Source organism: Lonchura striata, chromosome 2 (assembly GCF_050655825.1).
Source record: "Lonchura striata isolate lonStrDom1 chromosome 2, ASM5065582v1, whole genome shotgun sequence".
Taxonomy (NCBI): Eukaryota; Metazoa; Chordata; class Aves; order Passeriformes; family Estrildidae; genus Lonchura; species Lonchura striata.
Window position 1 is genome coordinate 34,096,134 of NC_140704.1, and position 23,693 is coordinate 34,119,826.

The 23,693-nt window shown below is 36.0% G+C and overlaps 1 protein-coding gene across 3 annotated transcripts in view; it reads right to left on the reverse strand.

Moving 5' to 3' along the window:
- The window catches only part of HIBADH (3-hydroxyisobutyrate dehydrogenase), an 84,081-nt gene that overhangs the window by 46,800 nt on the left and 13,588 nt on the right, over nucleotides 1-23,693 (reverse strand). For all 3 annotated transcript variants that reach the window (XM_021538192.3, XM_085568395.1, XM_085568384.1), the window contains one exon: nucleotides 22,390-22,511. In XM_021538192.3, the coding sequence (XP_021393867.1) occupies nucleotides 22,390-22,511 (122 nt within the window). The remainder of the gene's footprint in view (nucleotides 1-22,389; nucleotides 22,512-23,693) is intronic.

Consider the following 23,693-nt stretch of genomic DNA (forward strand, 5'->3'; position numbering starts at 1 on the left):
AAAAAACAAAAATGCAGCAAACTAAATTTCTAGGGAGATATAACAGAGTATATTTCTTAATTCTTCATGTTAAGAGGGTTACAGAAGTATCCCTCAACATATGTAAAAATGTGGTCACAGTGCTATAAATTCAGAATATAGGACATGTTGGTACTAATTACTGGTATGGAACCTTGACATTAGACATTGCAAAAACCAAGCATCAACTAGACTAGCTCTTTGACAGCAAAGAGATAATTACTAGGCTTCCACTACTAAGGAATTCCCAAGACTTATTAATGCTGGCACACCAAAAAAACTGATCAAAGAATAGAAGCATTTTTCCTTGTGATGAAATGACCCATCTCTAAGAAAAACGTTTCATATAGTCAGGCCATGAAACATCCATGTAACAAATGCTTTGTCATGGGTTTGCTATGGACATTCTGATAATGTAATTTTTCCACTTTCAGGGAAAGGTGAGGAGATGACTAAAAGTTCACTGTAGGCTGCCAGAGCCAGAGAAAGAATTATTTTGCCTATTTATTTTTCTCTGGCTTTGGCACTATCTAGCCAAATAGATAAGCCACTATATTTGTGGCTGAATCCATGCAGTGAGAAGCAGATGATTAAAGAAATTACTGGATGAGGTATCAATTTGTCCTAATTCAGGATCCCAAAAACAACTTGACAAGGAAAGTCTATTTTCAAAACTACTTAGAAAAATGAGAATCATTGGTCTAGCTACATATATCTTTGGATCACTGGCAATGTTGCATATTTGAAGACTAATTCTGAGACTATCAGAACTATTCTGTTTAAAATTCCAACAATATGCATAGAGTATAGCGTTTATGAAACAAGACACAGAATTTTCATATCTCTCACATCTCAAAAACACCAGGACTGACTAAAAAAAGTGTATCTACAGAGTCTTCACTCTTCTTTTCCCTAGAATTCTGACATATAACTCTGGCATCTGTATCTGACCTCTGCATGCTGGCTACAAAACCTCTTCTCTGGGAACAGAGTTTGTCACTGAAGCTGGTTAACCAGACAAAGGTGGTAGAATGTCCATCCTTGAAGATTTTCAAGATGTGGCATAAGAAAACCACAGCCTAAATCATCCAGTCTTGCCAACAGTCTTTCTTCAAGGGGGAGGCTGGACTAGAGGACCTCCAGATGTCCCTATATGCCATGGATTCTCAGAAAATGAGACACCAGGACAGTATGCTGGTAGTTCCTTTCCAAGGAGTGACAGAAGGATCCCCCTAGAACAGACTAGATTTCAGAACAGCCTTGGCACACAAGAAACAGTCTGGGATGTGCTAATGAATAGTGCTTTCTAGATTTTCTCGTTTTCTGCAATCTTTTCTCAGGTTGTTTGTGCTCATGGCTAAGCCCTAAGAGTGATCATATTCTTATCCAACAGGTCTGTAGTTTTTTTATTTGCCAAAACAAGTTTAACATTAGCAAAGCTATTCCTTTATGGCATAATATCTCATTCACACAAACTCCTCCCAGAAAAACAAGAAGCAAAAAATTCCTGTTCTTCATTTGGTGAGAGACACGAACCCTTGGCACTTGGAGCTCATCAGCAGAGAGCTCTCCAAGCCAGCACCCATATGCATAGAGTTCCCTCTCTCCCCTGTGATTGCCTTCCTGGCTCCAGTTGGTAACCCTGGATCACCTTACCTACATGAAGACACTTCAGAATTTGGGTTTTTTTTGGCAATTTTCTACTTAGATATTCTTCTTCAGAACACACCTCTCTAGAAGAGCTGCACACTTCAGGACCACATGAACAAAACCATGGGATGAAAAGTGGCATCTTCAGCACACTGCTTTCACTTGAAAAAAAATCCCCATAAAAGTTGAGTACTGCTTGCTCCTCAAGAAATTTGAGGAGACAGTTTTAGGCTAAGCTAAGCTATCTAGGACAGTCCTATCTCTCCCTGCTTTTTGACTTCCTGCCTTCAGAGAATTTTCTTCCTCCAAAACAATCTCCAACACCTTACTTACCGATTCAGTCTTAATGAGAAGCACATACATTTCTGTCCTCTTTTTTTTTTTTTTTTTCCACCATACACAGCCATGGCCCCAGACATTCAAATTGGGCTGTCAGAAGAAAACCACACTGCTCAGTAGTCATTCAGTATTTACCGCTCTATCCAAGGTGTGGAAAGGAAGGAACTACTAGAAAGTACTGGTTACCCCTACTCTTTGATACTCCTACTCTTACTCTATTGATCTTCAAAGGATACAAGTTATTTTCATAATAGAGGACACACGTGTGTCACTCAAAAGAAAGATAAAGTTAACAGACAAACACAGACACATTCTACAGTGAGGTGAGACAGCCTAGAAAAACATAAGGAAGATTGTTAAGTGTTAAATAATAAAATCTAATTTTGTGGCAGTGTGATTTCATCTAATGTGTGAGATGCAAATGCTGGCTAATTTTTCTTTAAAAACATCAAAATAACAAGTTTCCTACAGTCTAGCAATACAGATAATTTTTTTTTTAAGCTAAAAATAAGTTATTTTTTATCTAAAATGTTGTAAAGCCTGACACTACATAAAACATTAAGTGCTTACACTGTATTTAAAACACAAACACCCTCATTCAACACACTTTTGTGTAACTGATAAAGAAGGCCATTTTTGCAAAAAAATGGTGACAAGTATTTTTTCCACTGTCCTATCCTATTAATCTAAGTTCCCTATAATACTACACATTAGAAATATAATATAAGCATTATTAATATATAAATAATTTCAAAGTTGTCTCAGTATTTTGAGACCTTGTAGTGCTTCAACTTTTAACCATGAAATTATTTTACACAGACACAAAATTTCAGATCCTGAAGTTGTTACTGACAAACTGAAAATCTGTTAATTCTCCTTTTTATAAATTTTTTGTAGTAGTTATTTCACTATGGAATCATTAATGAAATAGAAATAATTCAGTCGGAATGTAAGGTCTATACTACTACAATTATTATCATTTTATGGCTTCAATACATATTTGTGTTGAAGGCTGAATGCAGTAAACACATGAGAGAATATCTTATTACCCAATAACACACACAGTCAGCTACCTCATTGGCATTATAAAATAGTTACTTTAGGTTCTTGTTGTTGTAAGGAAATTTTACACATTTTGTTGCTCATTTTATTGGGCCATTTCTGACATATAAGGTAGGGCACTGTAAGATAAGAGAAAAGAACACAGATATAAATGTGCACACACATGCTATTTAGCATGTCCTATCTACTAGCCCCTGAAAAATATATAGTCCATAGACAAGAACTTTAAACAGTTTATGTACACTATTACTTGCTTTAAATATAATTTCTGAAGTCATTAAAAAAGTCAAAGTAAGAACAAGCAATGATGTATTTAAAAACTCAAGACTGAGTGTTTTCAACTTACTGGCTGTCACCTTATTTAACAGGTACTTTATTTTTAAGAAAACAAACAAACAAACAACAAAAAAAATACCCAAAGCATTTGTATAAGCCACATTGTTCACAAAGCAGCAGAGAACAGAAATGCATGCTCTTCCAGGATGTGTACTATTCCTCCATTAGAGGAAAACTCTCACCTGCTGCTCTAACAAGTTGGGGGTTTTTTTCAGTTTTTTAAATAGAGTAATAATCTGAAACAGACAACAAAACACACACATAAGGTGGCTGACACCTTCCCTTTTTCCTTCTTGTCCACTGAGGTGGGCCACAAGAAGACCATGAAAGAATAAGGATTTTATATTTCCGTTGCTCTTGAATACTCCAGTACCAGCGTTTCCCTCGCTGTTCAACATTGCAACCACTTGTTTCACAAATGCTTCAGCCTACACCCCACTTCCCCACAGAAAAGCTTTTCTTATTAGTTTCTCAGTGTCCAGGCAGGGAGAAGTTCTGCAATCTTGTCACACTTCATCTGGGCAGGCACAGCCCTGAGCAAAGGTACAGGTACAACAACAGGACAAAGACTTCTGAAATGAGTAACAGGACTGACCTTTGAGAAGTTCCCACACTTCTTGTTCTTCCCACACTGCTCTTACCTGTTCTCAGTTCTGCTTCATTACACCTCATAATCTCCTTATCTCATTTACACCTAAATTTTGAAATGGTAATTCTCTAATCCCAGAAAACGCTAAATATAGTACTCCAAGGCAGGTACTTTAAAGCTTGAGGATATTTTCTAAAGAAGTAGCTTAAATTTCTTCCTCTGTATTTGCTTCCAAGCAGGTATGAGCTGGAGTATAAATGAGAAGCTTCATGTGTTTATTGTTAGTGTGGTGTCTTTATTCTGCCACTAACTAGTGGGTTTTTTTTAATGAAATAAAATTCAATTTTGTTTTTATTTTAGCAGTACAACCAATACATCTGCTACAAATCTGAGACTTTTTTGGAACACACAAACATTTTTCTTCCTTATGAAAGGGTTTTTCTGTACCTTTGGAAACTTCATGTTAAAACAAAATATTACTAGGAACATATGCACATCCTTTTTACACATGTAGATACACCTTAAACCACCCAAATTTTTGCCAATAAAGCAGCCAAACATTTTTCAAATTTTATAAAGACCATGTGCTACATATTTAAGCATTTCTTCTTTTACTGTCTGAAGCTAAAACTGTTCACATACAGAAGGATGAAAAAAATAGAAGTGTCTATGTAGGAAATAACTCATATAAAGTTTAAAGCAGTAAGAACACAAATACTATAAAACTTAGACACTCTAAAATGATGGTAGCTGTAAGTGATTATAGTAATTGAACTGTCCCATTATATACTTGTATTGAATTTGCTACTTTAAAAAATAAGTTTCTCAAATTGTTTTAAAAACAGGTAAAGCAATACACAATAGTGCCATGGTTTTGACAGACTATGTATACACATACACACATGACTCAAGTCAAATGAAAAGTCTAAGGGAATTTCTGTTTTCTGAAGACATTAAAAGACATTTTATTACTGCGTTCTTATCCTTTCTTCCCCTATTCCCCAATTTTTATCTAGCTACCTCAAGAGATTCATTCAATCTTAAATGGATAATAATTATTCTGCATGTTTTTTCCTTTGTCTGGACTTTCTTGTTTTTAATTTTTGCACTGTGAATCCTATAGCAGCTCCCAGCAGAAGTGGTGTCACACTGAACTGAACCACAGACAGAGAATCAAGGCTCTGTTACGGTTAAACGGGTCTAAAAGCAAACTGCTTCAACTTACAGAGATTCTTTCCTCAGCAACCATTATTTTTAATGAGGCCAGTTTACTTCAGGAATCTTGGCAAAAACTAGTCATTTACTCTAGTCCTAGAGCAATGACTGCGAACTAGGCAAATACAAAGATTACATGCTATGTAAAATCTGCATGTGCACATCATTACAGAAAAACCCATGACGTGCTGGGAAAGGGGCCTGTCAAGCTATCGTGTTTGTTAATGAAAATAACAGTTTTATTCCAAACCAGTCTACTGTATCAGATTTGATAGAACAAGTGTTAACTAAACATCATGCTTAAAAGCTTTGATGAGAAAATCTAACACGTTAAACTAAGAAACAGTTCAAGGACAGCAGGAGGCAATTCCAGAACACAGGCGCAATCTATAAAGGCAAACTACCACAGCTTTTTGATGTTGAGTAAGTAGCAATATCAGTATACAACAAAGCTTAGAGGCAGACTGTTGTATCAAGTTTAAAAGTTTAATATCCAGGGTCAAAAGCCTCAATTACCTATTCTACTACATTTCTTAGTGAAGAAATCAGAGTTAAAGTATGATTTACTGAAAGCATTATCTAAATTACCACATGGGGTTTTGCTTATTCCCTTAGTATCTGAATTTTTAGTATCACAGTTATGATGCATCTAAGACCACAGCAAAACATGTATGTTCAGATTTTGACGAGGTGGGAGGTCAGCTTATGCCCATTTAATGGCCTAAGAAAAAGGGCATCAGCTCAAGAGGACTGGCACTTAGTAAAATTGTGGATAAATTACTATATTAGCACTTTACATTCATACCTTTCAGGAGAAAGCATAAAAGTATATAACCAAAAAATAGAAATCTGCGGGGAATATTCCTTAATCAAACTAGAGATTTATTATGGATAATGTTGTATTAAATTTGTCAAACAGGATACATGATACATGTTAATAGCTATTTAATTTAATTGGTGAAATATGAATTTCAAGTTATTTTTCATGGGTATGTGCTTTTTTTTGTCCATTTATAAGAGAATGGAGAGCATGATGAAATGGGTAATTCAAAATTGATAATGGGAAATGGAGGAAGGATATCTTTTCAAGGCAAAAGAAGAAAAAAAAATAACAACTTCATAATTGTATTTTTTTATCTCTATCTAGAATACAACAAGATATCTTTGTACTGGATACAGAAAACTACATGGATTATTTTATGTGTTCTTCTATGCCTGTCCACTCCACAGCTTTTCAGAAATTATGACCTTCACTGTGGATAAACTTAAGATAATTCATTAAATAAGAACATAATTCTATTGCTATCATGTTACCAAAGCAAAACATGTTTTGTTGATACCCTGACATGACATCTTTAATACTTTTAGTGTTTAAAAAAAAAATCTAGAATTAAATAAATTTGGCTTTTAGGCATATTAAACATCATAAGATATTCTAAACTAAGCCCTAATAGTTATGGCATATTAGTGGGGTGAAGGGAGGAAATGCCTTCTATACAAATCTTTATAAATTGTCAATTTTGAGCAGGCTGGGCTGCAATGCCACCTGGTGGCTTCAAAAAAATAACAGGATGCTTTGAACAGTGCTTAACAGCTTGGAAAATATGCAATATTTCATAAAAATGCCAAATATAGCAACAATGTTTAAGTTGATAATTTGCATTTCTTGGCTAACAAGTTTTTTTTTCATTCTGTTGCACTCAGTGCACAGTATTTTAAGTTTTAAAGTTTGCATGAAGTTGAGATCCAACTTCAACTGTAATTTTACAATTGATTTCAGTTGTGAGTTGAACTTGCTGATGAGTATATTACACCGTAAAGGGTTGCACACATACACACGGAGTCTAATTCACACAATAAATGCCTAAAGTTGAAGTTTTCCTTACTTGGGGAAAAATCAAATACAGCAGAAGTCTAAAAGAAGGGTTACTGAAATGCTTTGTAAAATTACACTGTATAATTAATTCCATAGTAAGAACGTTTTTATGGTGTGTGTTGGTGACCTTTTATTACCATCAAGTTCACAATGCTGGTGGGCTGCCTTTTAATCCCTCCGCAGACAAAGACCCTAAATAAACACAGATCCCTTCCTGGGAAAAAGTCCTCTCTGGTTAAATGGTAAGGAAATGAGTAAATCATTAGTAATCTTTAAAGCCAAAGCTATAAACTCAAGTTACCTTAAGTTAAAATGAAAGTGTCCTGCAAGAGTTTCAAAGTTCTGTCACAGATAGAAATCTCCAGCTCTTGACTCCAGACTAGGCGCCAGCTGATAAACAAACAATTTAAGTCAAGAGCTGGAGAATTCCCAGCTTTTTCATTTAATGGCTTTGGCCAAGAGTATTTATTGCCTCCAGTTTTATTCTCACTTAGCTCTAAGAGGAAATTTAAACTCATCATTATCTTAAAGCCCCATATGGGCAACAGTCAGCTCACCTGATAGAGCTCCTTTTACTCTGCCTAAGTTCTACTCCCTGCTAGAAGTGATGTAATAGTGTAAACTAATTAAATGTAGTTTTAGGCTGACTTTTTAATAGGCTAAATAAATTTTGTTCAATATGGTTTATATTCCCACTTGGGGCAGTAACGATTCCAAAAAGTTTAACTTTACAGTTTCCAGTCTAAACTACTAGTAGTTTACTCCATAAAGGACAATTGAAACAAACAAACAAACAGTCTTCAGAACAAGGGCAGCCAACTGTTAAAAGTAACTGTGTTGAAAATTCTTTGCTATAAATTGATCTACTGGCACCAGAATATACACAGAATTGTGAAAAAGCAGACGGTATGACAATTCTGATATTTCAAACAAAACATTTCAGGAATGCAAGGCCATAAAGGTAATTAAAATTTGATGTTTAGTACTTGTTCTGTTTTTGGACTGAAAATAAGCAAAGGTATGGAGCTAGAAATTAAATACTAACCAAGTATCTGTGGATAAGTCAAAATGTTGAATGTGGTGAGCAAGTCCAGCATGGAAATATTTTATTCTAACTCAACAGGAAGGTATCATCATCCTGTGCCTCAGATGCCAGCTTCCTCATTCTTTTCTAAACATATATACTAGAGGGGGTTAGACTTATTTAATACATACTGTTATGCTTATTTCCCCTTAGAGATTTTTAAATCCATCATGATTTAGATTTAACACTTTCCACCTCGTGCCAGGCAACTCCTTTTAATAAAGCATATTTGTCCTGTATATTAGAAACTTTTCTTTTAAATAAATTCCATATTTTTTTCAGAAATGGAGAGTACTGTTCTTCACAAGAAGTCTGACTACCATTCCTAAAGAGTTAACAGAAGCCAAACTTAAAACCAGGATGTTGTATGCCCCTCCCGCCCGGCCCCCTCCCCACAAAATACTTTCCTAACCTGACTTGGCTGAAAAAGCCAATTAATTGTTCCAGTGTCTGCCAAGACTTCTTATTTCTTTAAAAATGTGGATAGTGTTTGAGACAGCTGGCTATTCCAAACCCAGGTAACACCCCTAAATGTGGAAAGAATGAGGGAACACAAATTATGATTAGTATTTTAAATGGATTTCTAATGAAACAGGCAGAGATATCTAAAACCTACTGTATTTCCAGCATATATTATTTAAAAAGAGGAACACCATGTCTTAGATGCCTCTGCTACTCCACTGAGTATATGGAAACAGATTAGTGCAAAGTCCATTAAAACATGTGAAACTAGTTCTGTTTTTGTTAGGAACTGATAGTACAGACACTGTGATGTCATGCAAAACACACACATCAAGCAGCCACCAACTGACAGACAAGGACCCTTCTGAGCCTAAGCCATTGCAATCCCTACAGAAATAGTCATTTTAGGTCAAGTTAAGGTCATGGCAAAGCAGAGAAAAGAAAACTTTATGACAAACCTTATGCCAAGTATTGGGCTTAGTATAATGTGAAGAACTGTAATTAGATCCTTATTTACATTTCTATGTGAATAAGAGATCTGAAATATAATACAGTACTAGGGAAAGCAAGAAAAAGGTCCACAAAAAATAATTTTGAAACATTTCTGCTCATTAAGAAGCTCAGACTAAGAAATTGCTGCTAACTGAGCCATACATGGAGTCAATATAAGGAGGAAGGAGCAGCAATTATTTAAATATGTTGACAGCATTTTAATTATCATTATTTAAATACAGCAGATTTATTGTATGTCTTTCCTGCAACTTCAGACTTAAGCTACAGGTTTTATTTTTTTGAAATAATCTACCACTGAACTTAACAGGAACACTTTTGAAAGCAAAACACTTGTACACTTTTGAAAATCCTTGTGTAGTGCACATGTATAAAACACAGGTAGGTTATGAGCCAATATTAACGATTTCTAAATACTGGGAAAAATTCCAGAGGTTTTCACAAATATATGAAAATTAGAACACAAAAAAGAACACCAGAAGCTGTTTTTTTGGGCACACATTTACAACTTTCTGGCCATTTTTTAGTTTGTTTACTTTTGTCTGTTTTTTAAGTAAAAGAGAAATGTGAAAGCCCATGTGCAACACTTACAAATAGGGCTTTCATGGTTGAACTGTGACTTTTACACCTTATTTTTTCCCTCCCAAAACTTAATTTCCATGCAGTTTACTTAGATCCATAAAACCTATGGAGTTCTACCATCACAGTAAGTATATATTCACTACGCCACTTACATTTCTTGGCTTTTCTAAGAAATATCTGACTGGGGAGGCAATGTAATGATGGTCTGCACAAATTAGCTCCAGAGTTCTAAGGTATTCAAAAATACCTCCAAAACCACATCAGCTTTGGAAGTTCAGGTCCAATTGAAGCAACAGACAGAGGTGACCAAATGCAGGTAGTTAACCTCTTAAAAAGAGCTGTCAGTAGAGGCATGTTCCAGTTAACTCTTGACAAAGTGCAAAGTTTCAGTGGTTTCAATAACCTACACCAGCATTAGGAACAGTTAAAACTCTCTGCTAAAACCATTCATCAATAAAAGAAACACTCCTTTGAAACTGCCACCATGCACTTACAGAAGGTACCTTTCAGATAATAAATCATGTCCAATTCTCCTTTCCCACCAAAATACTATATTTTGGTGGGAAAGGAGAATTAACTTATTGTGTCATTGGAAATCCAGAGCAGCATCTTGAATTTAGAAAATTAGTCTTATTCCATTACTAGTGCAGAGGCTGATAGAGAATAAAGTGATAGAGATTCAAGAATGCTTGCTCCCAGCTGTGGCCTCATGAGAAACAGTAGTATTCCTACTGCTGAAGGGAGAAGAAAAATGCACATTATTTCTGCTTCAATTAGAAGGTTAGGAAGTGAGGAACACAATTTAAAGTGAATCAGCCATTGCTGTGCTGAAGATAGAGAAACAGAGCAGTAGTGAAATGCAACAGCTTGCAAAGCCTAAATACCTAGTTCTGTTTCAAGGTCATGTTTGCAGATGTGCTTTGAAAATAACTATAAAATATTTTAACTCAATATGATCCCATTTCCAAGACAGGAGAATAAAACATTGTACTAAGTTATATTTCAACAGGGTTTAAATAATGTATCAACAAAGTTAGCTGCTGGAAGTAGCAAACAATAAAACCTCCAACCTAGGTGATACCAAATAAAAAAATTCTTTATGTTTAATTGGGGATGAAGGATGTTGCCAAATAAATTAAAGAATTAGCTTATAGTTCATGAAAAGTCCAGTTAAGTCATGCCCAGGATGTCAGTCCTACACAGTGCTTTGCAACCTTGGAGTTTGAAAGACAACAGTTTGGTAGTGTAAAACAGAGATTACACCACAGACACTGAACAGACAGCAAGGACACACCTCTTCAACTTGCACTAAATTCCCATTCAATTGGACAGACTTAAGCAGATGTCTAAGTGTTACGTGCTGAATTGGAGCTTTATATTCTATTTATGTTCTATTAAGGTATTTCTAATGATTTTCTTTGCCTTGACTGCATAATTTATAATTCTGGAATTAGACAGAGGAAAGCAAAATGAAGAAGATTTTCAAATACTTCAATGGGATTTAATGTTTTATGGTGCAAAAAGCTGTTTGTATCTGCTGCCATAATTATACTCATGCTTCCCTTTATTACCTTTTGCTAATAAAAGAGAAGACAAAATACAACCAAGCATTTTCATTACTTGTCTGTCCAATCAGTAATCTGCATGAATTACCTGAAATAAAAAGATTCCAAAAGTACGAGTACACAAGAAGCTGCCAAACCACATATTCTCTCCCTACTTTGTTTTCCATTGACTAGCTTTTTCTTGCAATTCAATAGCAAAGGAAAAAAATAACAAACACTATTGTACTTTACTGCTTCTTGTGTAATGTGGTGAAAGAACTGACTCAGAAACTTGTTTTCTATTTTCAGCTGTATTATTTGGTCTAATAAAAGCTTCTACCTCTCTGTACTCCATTTCCTTTCTTTGCACTCTTAAGTCATTGTGCAAAAGAACGTTGGTACTTCATTACTGTGATTAGTACTGAAACATTATAGATACCTATTATTCGTATGGCAAGAATTTAATTAGCGGAATAATAGAGTACTATGGCAAGAATTTCTGACTAAAAAAAGTGTTGAAATCCTCTGTGGTTCAGCATTCAGGAGCAAGGGAAACCGGCAACTTACACCACTTTTAGACTCTGAGAATTACTGCACCCAAGTAGTAATTTACACAGATCCCACAAGAAATGGCAGAGCCATAGGAAATGCCACTCTTAACCACATAGGGTTACATTTGACTGACAACTGCACTCAGCCTGTCTTTTTCCAATTAAGCCCCATCTGCTTCCTCAGTTGGACTGGTTGGCCTAAGGCCTCTCAACAGGACACCCATTGTATGTTACTTCATCCACTTCCCCAAAAAAGCTTTCTCTGCCAGAAGCCTGGGGATGCTTCCTCAAAGCATGTCATTGGGCAGGGGCAGGCAAGATGGGTGGGTGGGTAAGTGGGAGTGGATGCATTGCATATGAGCACTGGCAGAAACCTGAAAAAGCATGGGCTTAGTAACTCCAACACATCCAAGGAAGGTCTAAGTCCCTACAAATTAAAATAAAAAGCACCGTTTTTCTTTCATTATATAGTCTGACCAAAAAGGTTCTGAAACCAAAATTAAATAGTGTGTTCCCTTCTACTCCCCTACATACACACACTAAAATAAATAATGGCCAAACTGATTTAAATGAAATTCTATAGAAGAATTTGTGCTCGGATGAAAATGGCACATTTGAGCCTGAAGCAAAAGTAAAACCGCCAAGTTATAAACCTCTCAAAGCAACGTTGGAAATGCCAACAGACCCTTAACTATAGTGGAGCTGTTAGGTGCCAAGATATAAATAATTCTAGTTTTTGCGGTCACTTACGATAAATTAGATACAGTGCAAGTAGAAACAGTAGGGTTCTGATTCAGTAAACAGTAACAGCCAAGAGTGCATGTTTGGATTTTTAGACAAGTATAGCATAGATTTGATACTGGCTCTGAAATGGAGTCTATAAGGACATTTGGACTTTTTAAAGTAGTAAGCAAGCCATATTCTGAATTCTTGAGGGCTTGTAAAATAAAAACCTCCTTAACAAGCTTTGCTGCCTACTGTTTCAATCTCCTAAGATTCCTTTACCCCAGTAACCAAAAATATGCTTCATTCAAGATTGGTGTAATTGTCTACTAAAGAAAACAACATACTAAATAAGTGCACATAGTCACATTTAGTGTTAAGAATTGCTAAGCATGTTAATACAGTGGGGAAAAAAGTGCCAGTGACCAAACAGCAACAGATTAAAAGTAACCTTCTTTAATAGGTGTGCCAGTTGTCACACTACTAACAGAAATGCTTTTCTATGGTCCAGCTTGTTCTGCAACTGCAATGATGGATTTAGGTGATCAAGTATGTTCATTTGGGTCCTGGGAGGAATTTGTTGCATTGTTTCACAGCAGTTAATTCCCATGCCTTAACACAATCTGCTGAGGCAGGGAGGGACGCTATTAGGGCTCTCTGCAGGAACTTCCATCTTGGACAGGGTGGGAGCCCTCCGAGGCAGCCAAGATTGAGGCTGAGGCCATTAAGAGGATGCTGTACCTCAGGCACTCCCCTGCTTGCCAAATTCACATCAGTTTCTCATTTAGTGCTTCTTCTACACAACCCTACCACTGCCCCAGCCTCACCCCTAACTCCTCACTAATATAAATCTTAAGATGAGCATCTACAGAAAGAGGAAAGTTAGACACACTCCTAGTTTACTCTAACTATATAGGGCTCTACCACAACAGCGTTTCACATGCTGCTAGCCTTCTGAAGGTTCCTTTCTCCAGCTGTCCTTCAACCTTTAAAAGAGGAAGGAAATTGCTATTCTTCCTGCACATGCGACATAAAATACCTTATTCAAGACAAAAAGCATCTAGCTGCTACCAAATACTGCTTTCAGACGACTAGCAACTGTAGCAATACTGGAAGTAGTTTGATCAGAAAAATGTTGGACCTCAGAAATCAACCAAGTTGGAACAGCTGTGTATAGATTACCTCCATGCTATTTTCATAATGAAATCCACAATTTTAAGCAAAACCAAGAAATCTAACACAAGTTAAACACAAGTAGTATGCTCCTCAGCCAAAGCTTTTCCTGTACTCCCTGTGGCAAACAAACTAAGAGCCACATGTTCCCACCATACATTCTCACAAAGCAATGGAAACACAGACTGAAACCAAAATGACAGCCAAAATGCACATTTCTGACTGTATATCATTAAACTATATGGTTACTGAGTAACTAGGATCTTACACAGTTTGCAGCAACTCATTAAATAAAGCAAATGGATAATAATTACATGTCAGATTAGTATTCCTGTCAACTTGCTAAACTTCACATTAAAAAAAAAACAACACCTAACCCTGTTAGTTTACCAGCAGACAAACACCATAGTGGAATACAATCAAATTATATATATTTAAAACAAGTAAAGATTTTAAAGTGTTCCACAGTGTTTCACATTGTACCTTTCATCTTACCACAAAAAATTTAACATTCTTCCACAACACAGAATAAATAAAACACAACTGCTTACAGAACCCAGAATAGAAACTGAAGGTATGGCAACAGGGTAACATTTCCATGCATTACTCTGTTCCCATCAAGCCATCTCTTAATTTTCTCTTACAAAGAGATACCAGTTAAAGCTGTATAAAGTTTAGGAAATCCCAAACAATGGGATTTTTTCCCAGCAAAACGACAGAAAATAAAATAAGAACCAAATTTTAAGGGTTAAAATTATAGGTCAAATACAGTGCAGTAAATATTTATTTTTTCCCACTTCAGGTCCTATGTTGTGCTGGGCATGAGGAGAACTGCAGTTAAAAACTGCTTTTTCAGCTCTGGAACGGCACAACTCTCCTCTGTCCTCCACTTTTCAGTAGACTGGTGAGCCAACAGAACTAAATGCTGTTGGACAAACCAAAAGGTGAACATTTGAATAATTCATATGCTGACAGCTGGATTCTAAATGCTTATTAATGGTAAAAGGCAATACTCTTTCCCTTACTGTTTTATTTCATGATACAAACCATGTTTTTTTAAAATGTGGTTGAAGGAAGAAGAATTAGGAAATCTTGGTATTTCTAGGTGCTCCCTGTGGATTAAGGAGGAGCTGTTCTGCTAAGGACAAAAGCTCAAGCTACTGAATTGTCTCACAATGGGCAGTACTACACCAAATGCTGCAACTATGGAATAATTTTCAGGTATTTGTTTGAAGTGCAGAGGGATTACTTCTGCTAGAATATTCTTCCCCTTTTTATTCACACAACTTAATATCCTTTTCAAAACATAAAAATGTCCTCCACCATGAGACAACATTCTGCAATGATCCAGTGACCTACAACAGCTCCAAATCATAGGATACTATTGTCATAAATACACCCAATACTTGGCCAACTCATCATTATGACTTTAAAAATGAAACACAAGGAACCCAGAATACAAGCATTATCCAGATGGGGGGCAATAGAATACCAGCTTTCATTCCTACTCATCCTGGATTCAGCTATTTAGGGGATCAAAAAGTGATTTACTTTCAAAGGCCTGTACTGCAAGACAAGGTTAGCTGTCCCTACCTGCACAGTTTAGTCCATGTGGGTTTGTTTCTTTTCTTTTTTCCTCCTTTAGCTTAAGTGTTTAAAGGGCCTTCAGATGAGTGTTCTTCAACACAGAGCAGTTTGCACAAATGTGTCCTAAGACCTAAGATGTGTCCTAAGGTTCAGACATTTAGGATATTAATGTTTCTTTCCACACGTCTAGTGTAAGATCTGCAGATCTCCCTTGATGAATAAGAGACAAAATAAAACATGTAATGCTATGTTGTGCCATGTCTTCAGTGGCCCAGTCCATTTAAAGTGTTGTGATTTATCCCAGTTGGCAAAGATTTACCATGCAGCCACTCACTCATTCACCCTTACGCTTCCCCAGTGGGATGGAGAGGAGAAACAGAAAAAAAGGTAAACTCCATGTGTTGACATAAGAACAGTTTAATAACTGAAATAAAATATAATAATTATAACAATAATATAAATAACAATATCAATAATAATATAAATAATAGTTTTTAAATAGCAATGAAAAGGGAGACAACAAAAAGAGCGAAATAAAACCCAAGAACAACGAGTGATGCACAATACAGTTGCTCCACTGACTGATGTCCAGCCTACTCCTGAGCAGCAATCAGCCCCTCCCAGGCAATTCCCCCAGTTTATATACTGAGCATGATGTTCTATGCAATGGAATATAACCCTCTGGCCAGTTCAGCTCAGCTGTCCTGGCAATGCTCCTTCCTGGCTTGGTGTGCACCTCCTTATTGACAAAGCATGGAAAACTGAAGGTCCTTGACTTGAAGTAAGCAGTACTTAGCAACAACTAAACATCAATGTGTTATCAACCCTATTCTCATTCTAAACCAAAAAAATGAGGCACTGCACCAGCTACTAGGAACAAAATTAACTCTATCCCAGCTGAAACCACTTAGGTTCCTGTGGACTTCTATTTTTTTTTTTCAAAAACCAAGAATTCCACACACAAAGTGAAAAAATCTGTTTAAGGCAACACTGAATTACAAGTACAACTGCTCTTTATTAAGATTCAGAGAAAACTGCATTTTCTCCACTGGCACCTCCAATGCTCATAGCTGGTGGGGCTGTCCCTATGGTGATGGGCACTGTGCAGGCACAGGGCACTCCCAGTCCACTCTGTGCAGTGCCTTCCAGTTCAGACTTCCTGCACTGGTGTGTCTGCTGCTGGGCTCACTACTGACATGTGCACCATCCACATTCAGCATACTGCACAATCAGGACTCATATGGAGTCAGGGGATTATTAAGGTCTGGCGCTCATCATCCCCACTGTCCCAACAGCACAGGAATCACACTACGGTTTTTTTGACTATGTGAAAAACGCACACTTTGAACAAGGCACTCCATTGAAAGAATAAAAAGATAGAAAAAGAAGCCCATGAATGTTTAAAACCAAAACAAACTTTGTATAAAGCTTCAAAGTGATCTCTTCATTCCAGAAGCATTCCCAAACACCACCTGCAACCCCTTAACTTAAACATTTCCTAGGAGAAACAGTCAAAAATTAAAAAATGGTACTAAATTGACTTTTATTTCCTAGAACTTATGACAGGTTGGCATTTATAGATCTTTCTTGCTCTGGGTATCTCAGAAAATTTGACAGGAAGAGGCAGATACTAGCCTTAAAGTAATCACAAACAAACAGAGCAGTTATTAGGAATGTGGTAACAGCTCACAGGCAGCCGTGAATATTAGAACCATTTTTACTGAGTGAAGGAATGTTGGCTCTAACTCTGCAGTTATCCCTTACTCTTTTTCAAAGAGTGCCACAGGGATTTCTAACTTCCATCTGGACAGTTTTCCTTTAACTGTTTTTGAACACCATGTGTGAGAACACAACAGGATTGTAGACATTAGAGATGGAAAAGACCGATTAGATCATGTAGCCATCCTCCTGCCAGTCGTAGATTTTTCCCTACAGAATAGTTCCTAGCACTTTGCCCAGTACAGTTTAAAGCATATTGAGATATTTGGCTTCAACCATCTCCTTTGGAAATTATTCCACAGTGTATGAAGAATGTCGTTAGGACATTTTTCCTGGTAGACACGGCATGCATTTTTCTTTCCTTAATGATTTCCAGCCTATTATTCCTGGTTATGTCCCATTGAGCCAGGTTCAATAACTCATCTTTACACCTTCAAAAAATGGAGACAGATATGTTTCTCTGCACATTGGTCACTATTTGGCCAGACTACACACAATTTTATTGCCAAAATATACAATATGCTTTAATAAAATAATTTATTCCACCCTTTTAGTCATTGTAGGATAGTTGTCTCCACCCCAGTGAATATTTTTAGATGAGATTCTCAACATATCTGCTTATTCCTCCTTACCTTCTGCTACCTTTTATTTTATTTTATAGAGAATGCAAAAGGCATAATAGACTTACAGAAGAAAAATAGCCTTGCAAAGTCAGCACATAAGTAGATATACTACCTAACTCTTCTGAATCAAGAGCTGCTGCCAACATAGTGATATTTGCATGCCATTTATAGCTCCTCCCCTCTGTGTCAAAATATACATTTTACCAATGTGTAAGATTTTCAAGATCTTCAGTTCTTTCTTCTCTCTAAGAGAAGAGATCTATTGAACTAGCTTTATTTTGACAGATGAGTATTGTTATACAACTTAAACCCTAAGTTCTTAGAAATCAGAAGCTTTTTAAGCATCTCAGATTTCAAAATACTTCCGCATCCTCATTTCAGCTTCCTTAAATCAGTTCAGCCAATTCTTCCCTTTTTTGTCATCAGTTACTTTCTGCATTATTTCTCTCATCTAAATTTCAGAATGACTCAGTAATATTTTGCACACTACCTTTAGTATTAAAATTGTACATTTAATTTCTACTACCATCCTTAAATCACAGACTTTGCAAAAAATTAATATCATCAAATGCATTCAGCAAAAAATGTAGAGAAATAAATTAAGAAAGATGTCATGAAAGAAAAGTTACACAAGGCATATAGTGACTGAGAAAGAGCAAAGCAAGTGAGAAAAAAAAAATGTCATGCTCAGTACCAGGAACTCAGAGAACACTGTGGCCATTCTGAACACCCAAATTTAGGCTTTAAAAATAAAGCATAAAAACATAAATCTAGAAATTATAATGGAGAAAATACTACTACGCCTTTAGATGTTTTTCCTTGCCAACAAGAACACCTGCTATTGAGGAGGATAGGTCAGAAATACTAGTTCTAAATTCATGAACCTGCTCTATCTTAATAGTGTTTCAAGGATCCTAACAGATCTAATCGCTGCATTACCAGACCAGAAAGCCAAAATCACAGCAAACCTCTATACCACTGAATTCAGGACATTTCTTATTTTATGCTTTGTGTTTATTAAAAAAATACATGATGTCTCAAATTAGAGTCATTGAATTAACATACCAACTCTTCCTCTCCCATAATGTCATAAGACTATTGGTGTGCATAAAATTTTAACTCCTCTGCTTGGAAAAGGCACAGCACTAAGCGCCTTCAATGTTCAAGTAAGAGAAACACCTAACTCACTTCTCCTATTTTAGGAAAGTGTCCTTTCTAAGAAAAAGCGGGGGGGGGGGGGGGGAAAGCTGGTATCCTGAAATATATAGCTCTTTGAAATAAAATAAAGAAAATAAAATATCTCCAGAGTGTTAGAGTGTTTCTAATTTTTTTTTTTCCTTTGCTCCATATTAAGTAGAGATTTGGCGCCATGCAGGGAATAAGTCTGCAATGCACCCCTCTAGGACTCATGTTATGCTTACAATATTAGTGACCTGAAGTCTTAACTTGTCAGTGTTACTACTACTACTGTTTCCATCACTTTATGATTAGCTGAAGTTTATGGAAGCAGTACTATAAGATGAAACAGTTTGAAATGACTGCTGGAATAGAAACTACAACCTCTTCTAGCCACCTCCAATGCAGTTTCTAAAAAAAAACCAAAAAAACTTTTATTCTACTCTTTATTACCATTTTAGCATGACTAGAGTTCTCTATATAACAGCTGTTACTGGCAATTAGCAGTCTGACTTTTTAACTAACTACTCTCTTGTCTAAAGAATACAGTGGGGAGGAAGATCTAAAGTTTCATTATCAGATCTTAAAGAGCCAGATATAGAAAGAGTTGAAAACTTTTTTTCATACCTCCAAAACCAGAAAACAAATCAAGTTGTCACATCTTTTTGTGAAGTTCCAACAGAATGCACTACAATGTATTTTGAGCAGATACAGAACTGATATAATTTCAATAGTCAACAGAAGGGGAAAGAAGTTCAAAAGGTTGTATCTAAGCACTAACAATGGTTATAACATGGAAAGAATTACATTAGAAATAAAAAAAAAAAATCAGCTAATGTACTTTAGGAAATTAGTATCTTGTCTATTGAGTTAAAGAGAGAGAACTATTACAGCTAAATCAGTGAAGCCACTAGTGAAGTTAGCTCTGTATTATGAGGTGAGAATCTGTATCATACTTCTACTGAAATCAGTGGGAGGACAAATTTGACACAATTCTTGAAGGCTAAATTGAGATTGTGTACTTAGCCAGTAAAATCTTGTGCCAACAGAAGTCAGTTTTAAATATGTTTCTGTGATAATGTGTGCTTTAAAATACTTTTATACATATAAAGATGAAGAACCCAATCTTTGCAAAGAGATTATATTCCTATCTAGATTAAAACAAACAAACAAACAAGAATTTTGAAGATGTTTCCCCATTTGTCCCATGCTCACAAAGAAGTCACAAACCAGGGCAGCACTGGGAACCATGGCACAACACAACTTGCTCATGAGGACCTGCAAGAGATCCTAATCCCAGGCTAAAGCGATTGCTACCTCTAGAGAGCATTAGCAGCTTAATCTGCATGCAACTATGGGGATGAGAAGTACTTTCTGAAGTCACTTAATACAAAATAATACTATAGAGACTTGGTTCATCAGCTTCTACTTAATGGGTCCTGACTGTAAGCTGCAAATAAATGCTGTAGGCCAATCATATGAAGAAGACAGCATTAAGCCGTATGCCACTCATATGAAGAATACAGCACTTAGCTGGCATGAAGGTCCATCTGAAAAAGATCAAGAGAAAAAAATCTTCTGGGGGCAAGACTGCAAACAAGCCACTAAAATCTGGCCCTAATGCTATGCCCACAGATTCTTCATTTGCAATGTCAGAACAGGATTAGAATCACCGCTCTCTATCCCTAGGCTTTACAGACTAAGAAATTTTCAAAATATTATTTAGTTTGTGAATTTGTTCAGAGCGCAGATGAATGTTAACATCAGGCAACACCCAAATACCTAAAAACACAACTGGAGCTGTCCGCCAATAACAGCTAGTAAACAGACAGCTCTAAAGAGGACAGTTCAGGCACGCTGCTTTCTCTTCCTCCTCCCTATGTCCCACACTCTCCTTGAAACTCCTGCCAACTCTATTGCATTGCACAGCAACAGCATAGTGCCTGCCAATTTCTAAAGAGCCGAGCATACTTCTCCATTTAGTGTTTTGTCTGAAGGCCAACAATGCAGTCAGGACATATAAAAATACCCCAAAGACTTGATGTGTTAGGTACTGAAAGATGGAAATAACAAAGCATACATTAAAGGCTTTTTTCCAACAGACTTCTCCACATTTCTAGCAAGTGCCCATTTTTAACATGATTTGGACAGAGCACTCCTAGGATCCCTCAATCTGTAACTGACACTAGTCACCACTCAGATAAACGACTAACACGAAAAAGGTCATCTGTATTCATACTAGTCAACTATATGTTATCATATTAACTCTGTCTTGGCCTTACCATTTTCTCAAGGAACAAAAACCCCTAAACAGCTAAGTTCTTTCAGAATCAAACTTTCCCTTTTTTTCTTTGTAGTTATAGTCAGCCTCACACCAAAAACTTACAGATAAAAATAAATTACAGATATTTCTAAATGGTAAATAATTCCTTTGGGAAAATAACATACTTGGCAGAAAGGGATTGGAAGAAAACAACATAGAAGTAGGTCAGAATTGCCCAACTGATAAGCAGAAATCCATGCTGTGTTTAAAAAGAAGGATCAGAGAGATAGATAATCTGCCCACAATACAAATTTTCTGTGGTTTTTCTTCCCAGGCTTATTAGCTATCTAGCTTTATAAAAGAGAACTAACATTTTGGCTGGGAAGCAAGAATCTTGTCTTCTCCACTATATTCTTCAATATCACCTACCTGGATCTGCCTACTTGCCAATAGAATCTGGATGAAAATTTTGGCTTCTAGTATGTAGTCAAATTCTGCCTTAGTTCCCAATTGAAAATTAAAGAGATTGTTAGTTTTTGCTCATCTCTGACATTCATCAGGAAATTAAAGAATTCTCAAAATGCCAGTTACATTAATTTTTAGACTGGAATATAAAAACCTTAAGACTTTCTCACATAAAATGAGGTTTCCTCACCTTCTAATTCCAGGTGTCTTGGAGAAGAATTCAACAAAAGAAAGGACCAGTTATGGTTTTGTTTTCAAAATATTAATTTTATGTTTCTGTCCACAAACTGAGAAATATTCCCTGCCCTATATTATTTCTTACAAGAGACTAAATACTCAGAGATCAATAGTTAGCAACTTTTAAGAATAGACAATTATAATCCATATTCTTCAATTGTTATAAAACCAGACAAATCTCTGTTTTCTTTTGATAAAGACATCTTATATACCTTACTTCATTATCTTCTTTTTAATTAATGATAAATCAACAGAAGCACTTAATGACAACCAGTTTTTCCCTAACAAGAAGAAACAGATGGAGGCTAAGGGAATGTGAATAACTGCATAAAAATGCAACTTTATGAAAGGAGTTAAATTAAAAGGACCACTGTATCATATCCCAAGAAAGCTGTTTCTTCAAGTGTAGCACAAAAGCATATTCCTAAATCCTAAAAATACTCCTGTTATACATATCTGCAATGCAATTAAACAACAACAAAACAGAATACTGTACATATAGTAAAGAAAAGCAAATTATAGCAACAACGGTACAAATTGGTGACTAAAACTGCAAACAAAAAGACACTTGTCCAATATGAGGTAAATTGCTAATGAAGACTTACCTCCAGAAACTGGGGCATCCATGAAAACTGCTCCTGTTTTTTCAGCAGCTTTGGCTAATTCTTTTGAAACTGCTGGATCTATAGTGCTGGAATCTATTAGCAATGAGCCTTTCTTCACTTTCCTAAAATAAAGACTTATTATTATTATAATTATAATTATCATTATTATTTTCAGAAGATATTTGCAACTATTACCATGGCACTGGCTTCCATCAGCATGACAAATGTGCAGACATTTTTTGGTACAATAGTAAACATCAAGTTTTAAACTTTCTTGAGCAAGATCTGCTCAGTATGCATACTGCAGTTTTGAACCACACAAAGCCCAATAAAAAAACAAAACACAACTGAACACAAAAAAGGATGCTCTTTTTAAACACTGTTAAAAAAATTACTCAAAAAGGTTGCACTAGGAAAATTTTCAATTACACAAGTTGAGCAGTATATAATATACAGATCACCTAAGATGCATTCTAAGCAACTGTTGATACAGCCTGAAGTTTAATATAGAATCATAAAATGTTCTTTTTATATATGCAGTGTCTTAAATTCTTATTAGAATGGTCTGATTGCATTCTTTTAATCATTCTACAATTTGTTCTACATGAAGATCATAAGTAAACCACAAAAGCCCACTGAAGATTTGAAGTGAAGCATGGAGAAAAATGTTTTCCCACTGATAGCCAGCACATTTAGGCAGATCTGTATTTCAAACTGTAGATCACAGAAAGCTCATTATTTGATTAAAAAATACGATAAAATTTTTGAAATCTAAAAAATTTGAACTTTTTTAATACCCTCCACAACAAAAAAGTTGATTTTTATCCCTCTTTCCATTGAGCTACACCATGATTTCAAGTCCAGCCAACCAGCAATCACCATGAAATTGAATTTTTCAGTAATACAAACATGTCCCATTTACAGCTACTTATGACAGATAAAGAGATCCACTGCATCTTGCATGCTGTTGGCAGTACAGTGGATTTCACTTAATTGAATTACCCAGATTGCTGGAAATAGTCTCTCAACATATACATACATTGTGACCCTACTGGAACTCCAGACTCAAACAGTGCCACATACATAAAACTCATCCTTTGTGCTGCTGCAGTTAGTTTGAACACATGCAAACAAAAACCAGTGCAGCATATAAGGTACTACATCACCTCCCCTTGTGTTCAGAAGAAGGCACAGTGGCACAAGCTCCTTGATAACACAGGGGGATGACTAAATCAAACTTTAAACACTTCACGTTATTTTCTTCTGTAAAGCTTTAAAAGCTTCAGAAAATTATGAAAATCAAA